Source organism: Ursus maritimus, unplaced genomic scaffold (genome assembly GCF_017311325.1).
Source record: "Ursus maritimus isolate PB19 unplaced genomic scaffold, ASM1731132v1 scaffold_12, whole genome shotgun sequence".
In the NCBI taxonomy this organism is placed as follows: domain Eukaryota; kingdom Metazoa; phylum Chordata; class Mammalia; order Carnivora; family Ursidae; genus Ursus; species Ursus maritimus.
The window spans coordinates 3593019-3608181 of NW_024423564.1; the positions used below are offsets into that span (position 1 = coordinate 3593019).

The 15163-nt window shown below is 53.4% G+C and overlaps 2 protein-coding genes across 8 annotated transcripts; one reads left to right on the forward strand and one right to left on the reverse strand.

Moving 5' to 3' along the window:
* Positions 1–480: 480 nt before the first annotated feature.
* On the forward strand, positions 481–10605 carry PIAS3 (protein inhibitor of activated STAT 3). Of its 3 annotated transcripts, XM_040626831.1 has the most exons (15): positions 1190–1303; positions 3229–3646; positions 3801–3885; positions 4126–4176; positions 4427–4517; positions 5033–5167; positions 5385–5490; positions 6231–6304; positions 6438–6598; positions 7964–8097; positions 8178–8346; positions 8514–8647; positions 8836–8873; positions 9437–9592; positions 10151–10605. In XM_040626831.1, the coding sequence occupies exons 1-15, from the start codon at positions 1280–1282 to the stop codon at positions 10220–10222; spliced, it is 1848 nt and encodes a 615-aa protein (XP_040482765.1). In that variant the 5' UTR covers positions 1190–1279; the 3' UTR covers positions 10223–10605. The 3 variants fall into 3 exon arrangements, with proteins under 3 accessions (XP_040482764.1, XP_040482765.1, XP_040482763.1); XM_040626830.1 differs by lacking the exon at positions 1190–1303 and adding an exon at positions 481–600 and having other exon boundaries at positions 9437–10605; XM_040626829.1 differs by having other exon boundaries at positions 9437–10605.
* NUDT17 (nudix hydrolase 17) lies at positions 8198–13271 on the reverse strand. 5 transcript variants are annotated; one of them, XR_005834020.1, is made up of 8 exons: positions 12969–13267; positions 12605–12788; positions 12350–12375; positions 12107–12199; positions 11748–11846; positions 11386–11522; positions 10838–10985; positions 8198–8333 (listed from the first exon to the last, which is right to left on the reverse strand). XR_005834020.1 is itself a non-coding variant. In XM_008707752.2 (8 exons), exons 1-8 carry the CDS (start codon positions 13158–13160, stop codon positions 8330–8332), a joined length of 888 nt encoding a protein of 295 aa, XP_008705974.1. In that variant the 5' UTR covers positions 13161–13200; the 3' UTR covers positions 8198–8329. The 5 variants fall into 5 exon arrangements, 3 of the variants coding, with proteins under 3 accessions (XP_008705974.1, XP_008705973.1, XP_040482766.1); XM_008707752.2 differs by having other exon boundaries at positions 10838–10990; positions 12969–13200; XM_008707751.2 differs by lacking the exon at positions 8198–8333 and adding an exon at positions 8659–8768 and having other exon boundaries at positions 10838–10990; positions 12969–13209.
* Between the last annotated feature and the right edge of the window lie 1892 nt (positions 13272–15163).

The following is a 15163-nucleotide window of genomic DNA, read 5'->3' on the forward strand; positions in this document are numbered from 1 at the left end:
TCCCCTCTGTTCACCTTCAGCTATACCAAAGGCGTGGGGTCTCCGGTGACAGACTATTTGGGGTAGGGGGTGAGGGACCACAGGTAGAGTTGGAGCTTAGGTACACTCTGGATTCTAGCGGCCCAGGCTTTTCCCCCAAGAAGAGTCTCATTCCAAATAGGAACCTCCTTAAGCGGGCACATCCCGTTCCATCCGGCCAAATAGCAGCAACACTCCACCCCAGGCCGGTACACCAGCGCAAGGGCTCAGAGCAATAGCGAGAACGATGAGATCCAAGAACGTCCTCCCTTCTGACCCGCTCACTCGAGGAATTAATCTCTTAGCGCCCGGCTCCGAGGCCCTCCCTCTCCCGCCTCAGACTCCGCCCCCTCCCTCAGTCGCCGCGGTCCTGGCGGGCTCAGCCCGCAGGGGGCGGCCCCAGCCCCGGCGCTGGGCCGGGCGGAGCTCCCGTCCGGGCGGAGCTGCGGCTGCAGCGTCCAGCTGCCGGACCGACCTCCAGCCTTGTAGACAGCGGGAGCGGCGCCGGGCCCCCTCCCCCCACCTCCCCAGCCCACCCTCCGAGCCTCCCGATCCCCCTCCCCGCTCCCTGCAACTGTGCTGGTAAGTCCCGCTCATCGCACCAAACTTTTTTGCTGCCGAGTTTGAGTCCTACCTCGGGACCACGAGCAACACTGTAGTTGGTTGGGGGCGGGGGGGGGGGCGAAGGATTGAGAATAGCCGTCTTGAAATGAACTATTCACAACTCCATAGCTTCTCTGAAATGGATCGGATCTCACCCATTTCCCGAGTTGGTGAACTCTTGACTTTAGCTGGTTGAACTTGTAGAGAAGGAGATTACGGTATTCGCTCCAACTTCGAAACCCCTCCCCCATTTCTCTTCGACTTAGCAGTTCTCGATACTTTCCCTCCATATTTCAAGTATCTTTGGCTCCCTAAAAGCTCATCCCCTCCCAACTCTGGCGTGGCAAAGCCCCCTCCCCCAGGCACTTCGGGTCCGCCTCCTCTTCATTACCGCCGGGAACCCCGCGATCTTTCGGGCTACACTCCCTCCGGTCTTGCACCAGGGCCAAAGACTTGCAGGGGCTGGGTCCGGCGGTGGAGGGAGGGGCTGAGGCTGGGGCCTGTCCGGAGCCGGGCGGGCGGGGCTGGGAAGGGGAGGTGTAGGGGGCCGGACGGGGCGGAGCAGGCGGCATTTGCGGCCGGCGCTGGGGTGGAGAGTTGTGCGCCGGTCCCTGGGCCTGGGCTCGGGCTCGGGCTCAGGCGCCTGCGATGTCTCAAGATGGCGGAGCTGGGCGAATTAAAGGTACCAGCCCCCTCCCCCATCCCCATCTGGACTGAGCCCGGCGGTACGCCGAGTCAGGGAAGCGACCGAGACTGGGTGCTGAGGGCTCGGGTGGGGGCTGGAGACGTGGCGGAGACTGGTTGCTGTGGGTGGGAGCGAAGTAGCTGTGGGCGAGGACCGGGCTGCGGCGGGGCTCCGGGGGCGGGGCCGCGGGGCAGATGTAGGGGTGGGGCCGAGGGGAATTGCAGCTGTTGGGGGCCGAGGCGCAGGGGGCGGGGACGCAGGGGTGGAAGGAGGATTTGGTGGCTGGGGCAGATGTGGGAGGAGGGCCAGGGGTAAAAGCTGCTGCAGAGGCAGAGGGGGCGAGTTGATCGAGGCCAAGAGATGCGACAGTAGGGGTCAGATGTGGGGATGGGACTGGGGGGCAGATGTATGGGAGGCTCCTGGGGAGATGCCGCTGAGAGGATAGAAGCTTTGGGGCAGCTGTTGGGATCCGAGCCTTGGGAAGTACCAGTAGGCGGCTGAGATCTAGGGGGCGGGGCTGTGCGGGCGGCTGGATCGAGGGGTGGGGCAGAAGCGTCCAGGAGGCTCAGAAGAAGGTGCTGCCTTAGTGAATCCGTGTCTTTGGGCAGAGACAGAAGAGTGTGAAACTATGGGACAGAAAGGGGGAGGTTCTTGACAAAGCTAATGGAGAAATAAAAACAGGACAGAGGAAATAAGGGTGGGAGAAAGAAGAACAAGTTTTTCATCACGTTCCTTAAAAGGGGCCCAAAGCCATAAAGCCTCCTGTGAGGGGGCGAATTGTGGAGGACTAGCAAGGCCTGCCCATGACAGGGGCTTCCAGAGATTCACAGAAGGATGTCCTTTTAGGAGAAGCTTTTGGTGCCCTCCTACTGCCACACAGTCTTGAGGGTAACCATATCCAAGGACATCTCATAGAACCTTAAAAGACCTCTGGGTTCATCCTCTGTCCTCTTGGCTTTGTTCTGCCTTTTGAAATGGAACCGTAGTCCTTGGCGGGCTTGAGGTCTAGTCACTGGGCCCAGCTGCCTTTAGGAGAACTTGCAATTCTGCACCCTGGCTCAGGGGCCCCACGCCTTCTCCTCATCCTCCCAGGGCCTCTGCTTAGAGCTTTGCCCTCTCCTCTCCCATCACTATGGAGGAGGAGAATCACTTATTTTCTCTGTGTAGGAGAGAAACAGGGTATTAGTTCCTGGCAGATGGAGTAAACAGGTAAACAAGAAGGTAACCTGGACTCTCATTTACTATTAACCCCTTTGCCCTAAGTTTTGGTCGTTTGCCTCCCAGAAAAATAGGACCGAGGAAGGGGTGTTTATGTAAATGATGCTTAGAAAGGATTTGGGGGAGTTACAAGCATTGAACCCTGACCTGAAAACCCTGGCCACAAACACTTTAGAGGCTTGGGGAAAATAGCTGAGGTGGCTTGAAGTGTCGGGAGGGGTATGCCATGGGGCACAATCCTCCAGCCACCTGTCCCCTTTCTTCCCCTTGGGGCTGTCTGGCCTGAATCCTCTTCTCCCCCTCCTTCTCCCTGTCTCCCAGCCTCTTCCCAGGAGGCTGGGATGAGTCTGAGAGTCTGAAAAGAGCAGGAGAGGAGATAAGCAGCTTAAAGGAGCGTCTAGGCTCAAGGCAGGGATGGAGGTAGGAGGCTGTAGTGGACTCATTGGTGGGCCTGTGGATGGCTTGCTGCCTGCACCCTGCCCCCCCGGCCCACTTACAGGCATGGGGAGATAGGGTTACTCAAGCTCTGGGGGCTAGTGGTAAGGTTGACCTGAGGGTTGCTGAAATGGGACTGAGATGTCCCGTTGGCTAGATTGTCTGGAGAGCATCTTTCTGATGAGTGCTGGGGGGAAGAGGCATTGCCTCCTTGGTAGCTCAGCCCCGGCATCCTTGGCAGTGTTCTCGAGTGTCTCTGTTCTCCACAGCACATGGTGATGAGCTTCCGGGTGTCTGAGCTTCAGGTGCTGCTCGGCTTTGCTGGCCGGAACAAGAGTGGACGGAAGCACGAGCTCTTGGCCAAGGCCCTGCAGCTCCTCAAATCCAGCTGTGCCCCCAGTGTCCAGATGAAGATCAAAGAGCTTTACCGCCGACGCTTTCCCCGGAAGACCCTGGGGCCCTCTGATCTCTCCCTGCTCTCTCTGCCCCCTGGCACCCCTCCTGTCGGCTCCCCTGGTCCTCTAGCTCCCATTCCCCCCGCCCTCTTGGCCCCTGGCACTCTGCTGGGCCCCAAGCGTGAAGTGGACATGCACCCCCCTCTGCCCCAGCCTGTGCACCCTGATGTCACCATGAAACCATTGCCCTTCTATGAAGTCTACGGGGAGCTCATCCGGCCCACCACCCTCGGTATGGCTCTGTCTTCCTCAGTCTTCCTGAATCCGTACCTCTTGCCCAAGCCTTTCTTAGGTTTTAGTCCTGTGGGATCAGCAGCAGGGGATGGGGGCAGCTTCTGTGGCTTCCTGTCATGGGCTCAAGAACAACTGCCCCTTTGTGTCCTCAGCGTCCACTTCTAGCCAGAGGTTTGAAGAGGCGCACTTTACCTTTGCCCTCACACCCCAGCAAGTGCAGCAGATTCTCACGTCCAGGTACATCTGTCTCTCGCCGCCCTCCTACTTCATCCTGGGGTGCTTACCCCTGGACTCCGCTCTTTGACTCTCTTCTCTTCTGTCCTGCTCTCCTGCCTGTCCATCTTCCTGCACCTGCTTTGTCTCATTCTCTTGTGTGTCTCTTCTCTGTCCCCGGGACATGTAAGTGTGTCTCTGACGGTTCAACCCTGCCCTCTGGGGGCTGCACCTGACATGTCTCCCTCTCCTTCCCTGTCACAGAGAGGTTCTACCAGGAGCGAAATGTGACTATACTATACAAGTGCAGCTAAGGTGAGTTGATCCTCCCCCTCCTTCCCTGCTGGGCTCTGGTTGGGGGTGGGGATGAAATCAGGGTGTGACGGACCCCGCTAGGAGGTAGCCCTGCTCTGCCACATCCACCCCAACCCTGCGACTCGTCGGGTGCTGAGGACTACAGCTGCAGACATCTGTGATGGACTGGCTGAGATTCCCTGCCTTTCTGCCAGCTTCAACTCAAGAAACTACCTCCCCCACCCTTTCATCTTTTCTCTTGTCTTACCAGGTTCTGTCTCTGTGAGACCAGCTGCCCCCAGGAGGATTATTTTCCCCCCAACCTCTTTGTCAAGGTCAATGGGAAACTGTGCCCCCTGCCGGTAAATGCTCTTCCCTTCTTCTGGCAGTAACCCCTTCCCTCTTTCAGTTCTTAAATGTTAAATACAAACCTATTATGAAAGAAACCTGCCTAGCACGGTGCCTGGGTGCTTAGTAGGTACTCAGTTTACTGAGGGATTAATACAACCTGGAGAATACTAAGGTGGGGCTGATGTGCAAGGATTCTGTCAGAACCCAGAGGAGGGACATTAGTTCAACCCAAAGGTTCAGGGAAGACTTTTCTGAAGTGACGACCTCAGAGCTGAGAGTTTGAAGAAGTGGGGCATCCCCACTCTTCTTCCTCAGGAACTCAGTGAGTAGGTTTCTGTTTCCCTGGTCAATGAATAAGCTCCCTTCGTCCCCAGGAATGAACCCCACATGCAACCCTAGATAGTGCTTTAGTTTTGTGAGTCACTGAGTGGTCCCCCATGTCCTTGGTCAGTGAGTGAGCTGGTCTTCCCTCCAGGAAGTGCATAACCTAAGACAAGATGTCTTGACCAGTCCCTCCCTTCCCCAGGGTTACCTTCCCCCTACCAAGAATGGGGCTGAGCCCAAGAGGCCTAGCCGCCCCATCAACATCACACCTCTGGCTCGTCTCTCGGCCACTGTTCCCAACACCATCGTGGTCAACTGGTCATCTGAGTTTGGACGGGTGAGCAAGGCTGGGGCAGGGCACCTAGAGGAGCCTGTAGGGTGTAAGGGGGCATCATCCAGTGTCCTGGGTTGGGGAAACATCTTCCTTTTTGTGGGTCTTTCTGCCTTAACCCAATGGCTGTGGTCCTCATGGGACAAAGGCTTGGGGTGGTGGTGACGGTGGTGGTGGTGATGTGCAGAGCAGAGGCTAACTGCCTCCCCCTCCCTCCAAGTAGAACTACTCCTTGTCTGTGTACCTGGTGAGGCAGTTGACTGCAGGGACCCTTCTACAAAAACTGAGAGCAAAGGGTATCCGGAACCCAGACCACTCTCGGGCACTGAGTGAGTAACATCCTGCCCCTCTTTCCCAGTCTGATTTGGATCTAAGTCTTCCTGGTCCTCCAGCCTTTATAATCAAACCCGTCCCCCTCTTATGACAGTATACCTCACGTCTGACATGAACCCCAGCCCTCCCCCTGCCCCCTCACCAGTCTTCATGGTTGAGAAGTCAGGCCACTCCCAGGCACTGAGTGACACCCTTGCATTTTCAATTATGCATCTGCTTTGCACCTCACAGACCCTTCCTCTAGCCCTGCTGGAATATGGCTTCTTTAGACTGGAGTCTTTTTTTTTTTAGATTTTATTTATTTATTTGAGAGAGAGAGAGCACGAGCGGGGTGAGGGGCAGAGAGAGAAGCAGACTCCCCCCTGAGCAGGGAGCCTGATGTGGGGCTTGATCCTGGGACTCCAGGATCATGACCTGAGTTGGAGGCAGATGCTTAACCGACTGAGCCACCCAGGCTCCCTTAGACTTAGAAAGAGTCTTAAGGATCATCTAATCTAACCCTCTTGTGATGCTTCAGGTCCCTCTAAGTCATCTCTGCCGAAGGGTCACCCAGCTGTATTTAAGCATCTTCAGGGATGGGGATATCTCTCCCTCACACCCAGTCTTCATGTGATATCCCACATGTGATATCCCCAGCTGCCTCTTAGCCAGAGCCATCTGCTTCTGGCCTCACCGCCTCCTGGGCTTCGTCTCCCGCTTTGCTGACCCCATGGCTCTGGCCTCATTCTTGTTTCAGTCAAGGAGAAATTGACCGCTGACCCGGACAGTGAGGTGGCCACTACAAGTCTCCGGGTGTCACTCATGTGCCCGGTGGGTACAAGGGAGCTGAGAAGGGGGAGGTGGGTTGGGTTAAACTCTGGACCCAGATGAGGGCGCCTAGGGCTACCAGAGTGAGGCTTCCTGGGATGTAGGGACTCTGACCAGAGAATTTGTCTCTTCTCAGCTAGGGAAGATGCGCCTTACGGTCCCTTGTCGTGCCCTCACCTGCGCTCACCTGCAGAGCTTCGATGCTGCCCTTTACCTACAGATGAATGAGAAGAAGCCAACATGGACATGTCCTGTGTGTGACAAGAAGGCTCCTTACGAATCTCTTATCATTGATGGGTAGGGCCACTCTGCATTCTGCTTCCTCTTACCTAGGATATCTACTAGGAACCCCCCATCTATATATCGAGAGACCTTCCGTCCCCTCCCATGAACCTCAACTCTTAACATATCAATCCCTTTATATGTATACGTATATATGTAATTTTTCACCTTTATAATATACAGTTGACCCTTGAACAATACAGGTCCATTTACACGCAGATTTTTTTCAATACAGTACAGTAAATATAAATATATTTTCTCTTCTTTATGATTTTAATATTTTCTGTTGTCTAACTTACTATATTGTAAGAATACAGGATATAGTACACATAACATGCAAAATATGTGTTAATTGACTGTTAATGTTCTCCGTGAGGCTTTTGGTCAACAGTAGGCAATCGATAGTTAAGTTTTGGGGGAGTCAAAAGTTATCCATAGATTTTTTTTTTTTTTTAAACAGTAAAGACTTTTAAAAAAAATTTATTTACTTTAGAAAAAGAAAGAGAGAGAGTGCAGGGAAGGGAGGGGCAGAGGGAGAGAGAGAGAATATTAAGCAGGCTCCATGCCCAGAGTGGAGCCTGACATGGGGCTTGATCCCATGACCCTGAGATCACGACCCGAGCTAAAACCGAAAGTCAGATGCTCAACTGACTGCACCGCGCAGTTGCCCCATCCATGGATTTTTGGTTGTGTGTGGGTGTGGGGTCAGCGTTCTTAACCACCGTGTTGTTCACGGTCAATTGTATGTATTTCCAATATGAGGATTTATTGCATTAGGTATCATGCTGTGCACTTTGCACGCCTCATCTCATTGAATCCTCATAATTAACCTCGAGAGATGGGTATGGTTATTATAGGTGAGGAAGCTGAGACCTAGAGAGCTTGTCTTGCTCCAAGTTCTAATTGTTAGTAAGTGGCAGAGTCAGTGTATTGAACTGATACAGTGTATCTCCTAGAAAAACTACCTGACCTCTCATTGACCATGGCAAAAAAGTTCTTTTGAGGGTCTGGAGGTATTACTGATCTAGCTAATCCTAACCCCCGTCCAGAGCCTAAATTACGGTCCTCGCTCCCAGTGCCCTCTTTGTGATGGTTTATGGAGTTCTGTATCTCTGCTCCTTTTGCCTTGTCACAAGTACTATGTGAAACATGTGCTTAGAATGTATTTTTTTGAAAACTTAACATTTAAAGTTGGCAAATCTCTTTTATATACCTTACTTTATTTGATTTCGACAACTCAAGAAAGTTGAGTAGAGTGAATAATGTCCCTATTTTACAGACAAGGAAACTGAGGTTCAGGAAGGTGAGTCCCAGAACTGCCGGCTACTGTTCCCAGCCATCTCCCAGCCCCCATGAATTCCCATTTCTCCCCTTCCCCAGCTTATTCATGGAGATACTTAATTCCTGTTCGGATTGTGATGAGATCCAGTTCATGGAAGATGGATCCTGGTGCCCAATGAAACCCAAGAAGGAGGCATCTGAGGTTTGCCCCCCGCCAGGGTATGGGCTGGATGGTGAGTGACCCCCTGTCCCCCAGCTGAACTACGTCTCAGATGGCCTCGTCTCTGAGACGTAGCCCTCTTACCACCCGCAGGCCTCCAGTACAGCCCAGTCCAAGAGGGCAATCCATCAGAGAATAAGAAGAAGGTTGAAGTTATTGACTTGACAATAGAGAGTTCATCAGATGAGGAGGACCTGCCCCCGACCAAAAAGCACTGTCCTGTCACCTCAGCTGCCATCCCGGCTCTACCTGGAAGCAAAGGGTATGAGGAAATAGGCTGAGTCCACAGCAGAAGGGGCAGAGGAAGAAGCCAGGAATGCTTTCTGATCACTGGACAAACTCTGGGGCGGAGAGGGGACTCAGGAGGCTGAGCTGGGTGAGGGCATCTGTGGTTCGCTGGCTGCCCCAGCTCCTCCTCTCTCCTCACAGAGTCCTGACATCTGGTCACCAGCCGTCCTCGGTGCTACGGAGCCCTGCTATGGGCACGCTGGGCGGGGATTTCCTGTCCAGTCTCCCACTACACGAGTACCCACCTGCTTTCCCACTGGGGGCCGATATCCAAGGTAGGACACTGATCACAAGGTTGGGCTGCTCCTGCCACATCTGCCCGCAGACCAGATCAGAACCCCTGTTCCTTTTCAAAGCCTTCTGGCTCTCTTGCGAAGGCTATAATCCGAGGGACTTCTTTGGGGTTTTTTGGCCATGAAGGGGTCAGAGAGGAGAGTGATTTTGATTTTTCTTTTCTTACCAGGTTTAGATTTATTTTCTTTCCTCCAGACTGAGAGTCAGGTAAGTGGTCCCTTCTATGAAGCTATCCGATCTCTGAAGCTTCCTTTCTAGGCACTGATGCCCGCCCCCTCCTGCACCGCTCATTTTCCCCTGAGACCTAAATCTGCTTCTCTGTGAGGGAAGGCAGGGGCTGGGGGCACAGAGGGTGTGGGCAGTTTATTTCCCTACTAGACCCTGCTGGTGCCTCTTCAGATTCTTACCCATGTCTTCTTTGATCTCCTGTTACTGTTCTGTCTTGAGTTTTTAGAATTCTGCCCCTGACTGCTCTCCCCCGCCCCCCACACCCATGTGCACTTGAGCGCTGTGCCTGCCCTAGCCGGACATTCCATGCATTTCATACGCCCACAAGGCCAAGAACCTAGCAAGCTGGAGGGGCAGTCTCAAGGCAGGGAATAGGGGTAGGGGAAGGGTGGGGTGGGGAAATAGGGGAAAGAAAGAGAGTATTTCCTGCTTCTTCGAGGATCCAGAGGGTTTGATTTATCCCAGGATATTTCTGAGATGAGTGACTGGGATGCGGGTGAAGTCAGGAGAAAATCTTAAACTGTGCCCTTGATTCCTCCCAGCACTATGGTCCCTCCGTCATCACCTCGCTAGATGAACAGGATACCCTTGGCCACTTCTTCCAGTACCGAGGGACCCCTTCCCACTTCCTGGGCCCACTGGCCCCCACGTTGGGGAGCTCTCACCGCAGCACCACTCCAGCACCCCCTCCTGGCCGGGTCAGTAGCATTGTGGCCCCTGGGGGGGCCTTGAGGGAGGGGCCTGGAGGACCCCTGTCCTCAGGTCCCTCTTTGACTGGCTGCCGGTCAGACATCATTTCCCTGGACTGAGTCCCCTGGATGATGGAAACTTCCCTGCCTCCCAACACTGAGCAAGTATGCTGTGGAGTCCAGACTCCTGGCCACTCTGACCCCTCAGGGGGCTTTGGCCAAAGGTCAGAAAGACCTTCATGGATACCTGTTTTTGGCCTTCTCTCTGCCTAACAAGGCCAGCACCCAAAGGGTTAATATTTAACCTCTTTTTAAGGACATTTGTGTTCTATTTTTAGAAATGTTCTTTAGATGGCTGGCACATTCCTTTGGGTATGTTAACCTAGGCAGTGGGAGGCACATGGGATGGGGTGTGAGTTGGGGGAAGGGCCGAATTGGCTAGAGCCTCATGGGGAAAGGGCCTTTTTCTTGTCCCCTAGATGCCCTCTCTTCCCCAAATCTATGGTTCTGTACTTTCCCCACATCCATTGTCTCTTCATGTCCATTCCGTTCTCTTTGGCCAAACAGGTGGAGAAGCTGAGACAGGCAGACATATGGACAGAGAACTCTATTTTGGGTTGCAGATTTTTTTGTACATAAACAAGGAAAACCAAAATACTCCAAAGATGATTTCCCCTGCTTCCTACTTCCCAGTATGACTGAGGAGGAGATCAGGCCTTAGCCCTGATCCCCAGGGGTTTGGGAGCAGGGCCTGGCCTATTGCCTGGGTCTCTCTCTATTTATATATTTAAGTTCACAATGTTTCATACACTGACCAGCTTGGGGCATGAGCTTTGAAAGGCCCATGGCCCCATGGTTAGGTCTGGCTCATTCTGCACCTTTTCTGGGAGGTGGGAGGACCTCATGCTCTCCCCATTCTCCTTTTTCAGGCTCCTCCAGGGCCTAGGACCTATGTTGTAATTTTACTTTTTGTTCTCAAAGTTGTAGCAAAGTTCTTACCCATAATAAAGGTTGTGAATGTCTGTGAGTGTCTCGGAGGTGGGCTGGGGAGAGGAATAATCCTCCACTTCCCTTTCCAGAGCCCTGGTCTGGGGGGAGGGGGCCCATGTTCTGTTCTTCCTTGCAGGCCCTGGGCCCACTGTCCCATGGTAGGGGTGTCCCTCTGAGGAGTTGCAGGAGCATTTGTTCTCCCTTCCTCTCCCTCATAGAGCATTTAGCTCAATGTTGCAGATCCCTCAAGTCGTTTACTCTTACCTGCCCAGATGTTGCAGCCAGAGCCTGAGGGCAAACTTGGTCCCAGAGCTGACCCTCTCTTTGCCTTCAGCTGTGGTTGGGGTCGTCCGCAGCAGTGTGGACACAGGCAAGGCCAGAGGTCGAGCTCCTCCATCCTCCGCTAGTTCTACTGTGCTGCATAATGACAGCTCCTGTCTGGGCTGTGCCTGGTGGCTTAGCCCTCTTCCACGGAACCCTCCCAACCACAGCAAGAGAGGGGTGGGTGGACGTTCACCTCATTTTAAAGAAAGGAACAGGTTCACCTCATTTTACACAAAGGAGGGTTAAATGACTTGCCCCTTTGGGGGATTGGCACTCAAACCCAGGTGGTCAGAGCTAGCCAGATGGAGCAGGAACCCTTGCAGTTGAATGGACAGGGTCTTTGATCTCCTGTGCTCCTTTGATCATCAGCTGACCAACCCACTCCCTAAGTCTCCCCCACGACACAAAATTCCCCCCTGAGGAGGGGAGAGAAATGGAACTCAATGAGTATGGGTTGGTGTGTTGGAGGGTCAGGCAAAAGCTCTTACAGGACGGAGGGTGGTAGCTCCTGGGGGAGATGTCTGGGTGTCTCTGTCCCATCCTCTGTGGCAGCCACTGCAGCTGCTACATCTGGTCCCAGCCACATAAAGGCGCTCACCTCACTTGGGTTCGGTTTGATCCGGGCCTGGGCCAGATAGGTTGATGCCTTAGCCGTGGCCTCTTTTAGGAGGCCTGTTCTTGATCACCGCCTACCCACAGGTGCAATGGAGAGAGACTTGGGGCAGGGGCAGGGGGAGAGGCTACTGGATTTTTTGGTTATCTCTGACTGCCCCCCATGCCCCCACCTTAGTCACAGAACCAGTCTGCTTGGGTCTCAGCCCCCATTTCCTTCCTGCACTGCCAGCCCTACCTGCAGCTGCTGCTGTGACTCCTGGGAGACCACGAGTAGATAGAGAATGATGTGATGGTATTTGGGGAGACCCCAGCTCAGCCTAGGAGGGTAGGCAGACTAAGAGAGAAAACAACAAAAATGAGAACTTCCTATCTCTTTTGGAGACTGTAAATACAGCTGAAGAAGTGGAGGGTAGAGCCGGTGCAGGAGGGACACGGGGGGATTGTGGGTTTGGGGACTCCAAACCACCCACCCACAGTTAATTGTTTCTTCTGTGGCCAAGGCAGGTAGGGCTGCTCTCTGGCTTTGGTGGGTTTGAAGTTGTTGAGGGCTTTTGATTAAATAAGGAAGGGACCTTTTCCAGGTTCCTGTCTCACCTCCCATAACCCCAGAGGGACCCAAGAGAACTGGCCCTGGGGCAGCTGTAGTCCACTCTCCTCCCAAAGCTCTCGAAGCCCTCCGTCCAACAGCTGGGAATGAGAGAGCACAGGTCCCAGACGTTGATGCCTGACTCCCCCAAGTCCTTTGTGTGCCCCTCCCTCAGCCCACACCCAGGACAGCCCCAGACAGAGGTCTCTGGTTTCAGGGCAGGGTGAAGGTGGGGTTAGCAGACTGGTTACCTCTTCATCAAGTTCCACATGCCCACCTGCAACAACAGTGGGACCAATAGGTAAATGGTGGTGTTCTTGGCCAGGAAACCCCACGGACTATTTACACCCTCCTCCCATGGGCACAGATGCCATTGCAACTCCTTGTGAAAAGGGGGACCTACCACATTTCTGGGCCTGCCTCTCTGTCCTGAGACTGGGAATAGCACTGTTGGTGAAAGGCCACTTTCTTCCCTGGACTTGGGATCTTGTTCTCAGAGCACTCACCTGGGGGTACCCAGAGGTTGGGAGAAACGCTGAGGGTTCGTGTCCTTCGGGTTAACAAGACAGTCTGGTCGCTGGACTGCAGAATGACGGCCACACCCAGATCCACACCTCGATTCGTGGGCAGCTCGGCCCCCCGAGCCCTGAGCTGCTGGTCCAGTGCCACAAAAGGGCAGAAAGGGGGTCGCTGGTGGGGGTGGGGTGGGTAGCCGTTTGGGTTAAGGCTTCAGAAGCGGGGCAAAAATCAGGCAACACCACGCAATGGGGGAGGAGGTCGAGTCTGGTCGATCCTTGCCCCCAGGCCTCTCGCGCCAGCTCCTACCCGACCCCACTCCTGTCCCTGACCCCGGGTCCCCCTTCTCCCCACCTGGAGCGGAAGCCTGGTCGAAGCGCCTGGGAATGGCCTGTCCGAGAGGACGAGTCGTCCTCGCTTCAAGCCGCAGTGCGTGGCCCACGGCCCGAGCCCTGGCCCGGCGCCCAGGAGGCGACACACACTCTGCACGAAGCTCGGCGACACCGGGCGCCCGGACAGGAGAAGCAGCACCCGGGCGGCGGCCATAACGCGGCTCGGGGGCCGCGGCCCGCCTGGCGCCCTCTGCTGGCCCAGCGGCGCCGCCCCTAGGAGCGATCGTCTGGGTCGAGGGAAGTGTGCCCGGGGACATTTAGGCAGAACGCTTGGGGATGAGCCAGGGGTGCAATGTTAGCAAATGACAAGAAAACCTCTAAAACCTCAGCTCCTCTTCTTTCCCCTCTTCTCTGTTTAGGACAGTGATTCAGACTTGGTGATTTCTTAACTCACATGTCCCCTCCCGCCAGCCACGGGCTGTGTACTTACATATAAGCACCGCTCTGCAGCACTCTATGCCTGCTATAGGAGGTTAGCACCTCGAATTAACTACGTCTCTTCGCCAGACACCCAGGAAACATTTTTGACCCCTCCCTTCTCTTTCCTCTCACTCGAATGGGAACCCAATGCAGCCCATTCTACCTCCTTAAACTTCTGGCATGTCTTGTTCTCTAGCTTCCATAGTCCCTAGTCCTAGCCTTCTTTGTATTCTGCCTGAGATATTATCGCAAGTTTCCAAATAGTCCTTCCCCTACCAATTCATTCTCTAGGGTGCTTCCAGAGAGATCCTTCTCAAACACAAATCTCGTCATCTTGCTTCCCACTGCTCAGGAGAAGATAAGCTACTAAGCACAGTAGAGTGAGGACCTCCCAGCCCTTGCTCCTGCTGGCTGTCCAGCCTCAATGCTGGCAAGACTTAGGCCCTATTTTCTAGTCACAACCTATTTGCAGTTCTTCCTGGAACCAGGTGCTGCTTCCTTCTGGGATTCTTTTCCCCTTCCACCTCACAAATCCTCACTTGAGACAGATTGTCACTTTCTCTGTGCTCCCTTTCCTGCCTGACCCTTCTCCCTCTTGCCTCTCTGTATATAATGCTTTACTGCTAGAGCCCCCCAGTATTTCCTTGTACTTATTTGTCTTCTCCCACTAGGCTATATGCGCAAGGCTTATTCATCCTTGTATCCCTAAAGCCTAGCCCAGTCCTGGGCACATAATAGGTGCTCAGTAAAGAATGGTGAGTGGCTTGAAGGCAGAGACAGCAACTTACTTATCTTGGTATATTATATCCTGTATAATGGCTGGCAATTAATTGGTACTTGATTGATGAATTAGATCAATTCATTAATCTTAATGAATTAGAGAACGGACATTGGCAAGAGGAAACTGAAGAGATTATAATGGCACCTACCTGCTTTAAATGAACTGAAGCTGCTGGGACAAATTACATCAACTAGGCTAATTATCTATCCATGCCACTGAGAGAGAAAACTTAGAATTGCTGCTTTTACGAAACCATGGAGAAGAGGAAGGCAATGACTTCTTGAGTGTTTACCATATGCCAGGCATTGTGCTAAGTGTCTTACATATGCAGTTTCAGATGTGCTAGAAGCCTGGAGCTGGCAAATGTCTTCTAGCCATAGATTCTAGTGTGAATGCTGGGGTCAATCCACCTGCTAGTCCTGAAAATAGCTTTTATTCCCCTCTGTGTGGTTGTCTTTCACATTCTCTACCGTGTGTGTGTGATTACAACTTAACAAAATAAAGAACAGGCGTAGCCTTTTGAGAATGGAATGAACTGCTTAGGAAGAAGTTTCTTCCACTGCCAGGGATATTCAAACACGGGCGTGGCTGACTTCTTGGTGGGAAATGATGCATCTGATAGATGGATAATCTAGTTGATTTAAGGTCCTTTGGGGCGCCTGGGTGGTTCAGTTATTGGGCGTCTGCCTTCAGCTCAGGGCGTGATCCTGGAGTCCTGGGATCGAGCCCCACATTGGGCTCCTCTGCTGGGAGCCTGCTTCTTCCTCTCCCATTCCCCCTGCTTGTGTTCCCTCTCTCGCTGGCTGTCTCTCTGTCAAATAAATGAATAAAATCTTAAAAAAAAAAAAAGGTCTTTTCCCCCACTGAGATCTGATGAGGGGAGAATACTGTGATGGGGATAAGACAGGATCAGCGAACTTTAAAAAACATGTCAAACTCTTTCTGGTGTATTCTGG

Bases quoted from the DNA above. Each gene is read 5' to 3' on its own strand.
- PIAS3 (XM_040626829.1), top strand. From the start codon at position 1,280: ATGGCGGAGCTGGGCGAATTAAAG. The intron at 5,168-5,384 runs GTGAGCAAGGCT...CCCTCCAAGTAG, and splicing joins GGTCATCTGAGTTTGGACGG to AACTACTCCTTGTCTGTGTA. The intron at 8,098-8,177 runs GTGAGTGACCCC...TACCACCCGCAG, and splicing joins GCCAGGGTATGGGCTGGATG to GCCTCCAGTACAGCCCAGTC.
- NUDT17 (XM_008707751.2), bottom strand. From the start codon at position 13,160: ATGGCCGCCGCCCGGGTGCTGCTTCTCCTGTCCGGGCGCCCGGTGTCG. The intron at 11,523-11,747 runs GTAGGGCTGGCA...TATCTGGCCCAG, and splicing joins AGTCACAGCAGCAGCTGCAG to GCCCGGATCAAACCGAACCC. The intron at 8,769-10,837 runs GTAAGAGTAAAC...AAAACCCCAAAG, and splicing joins TGGCTGCAACATCTGGGCAG to AAGTCCCTCGGATTATAGCC.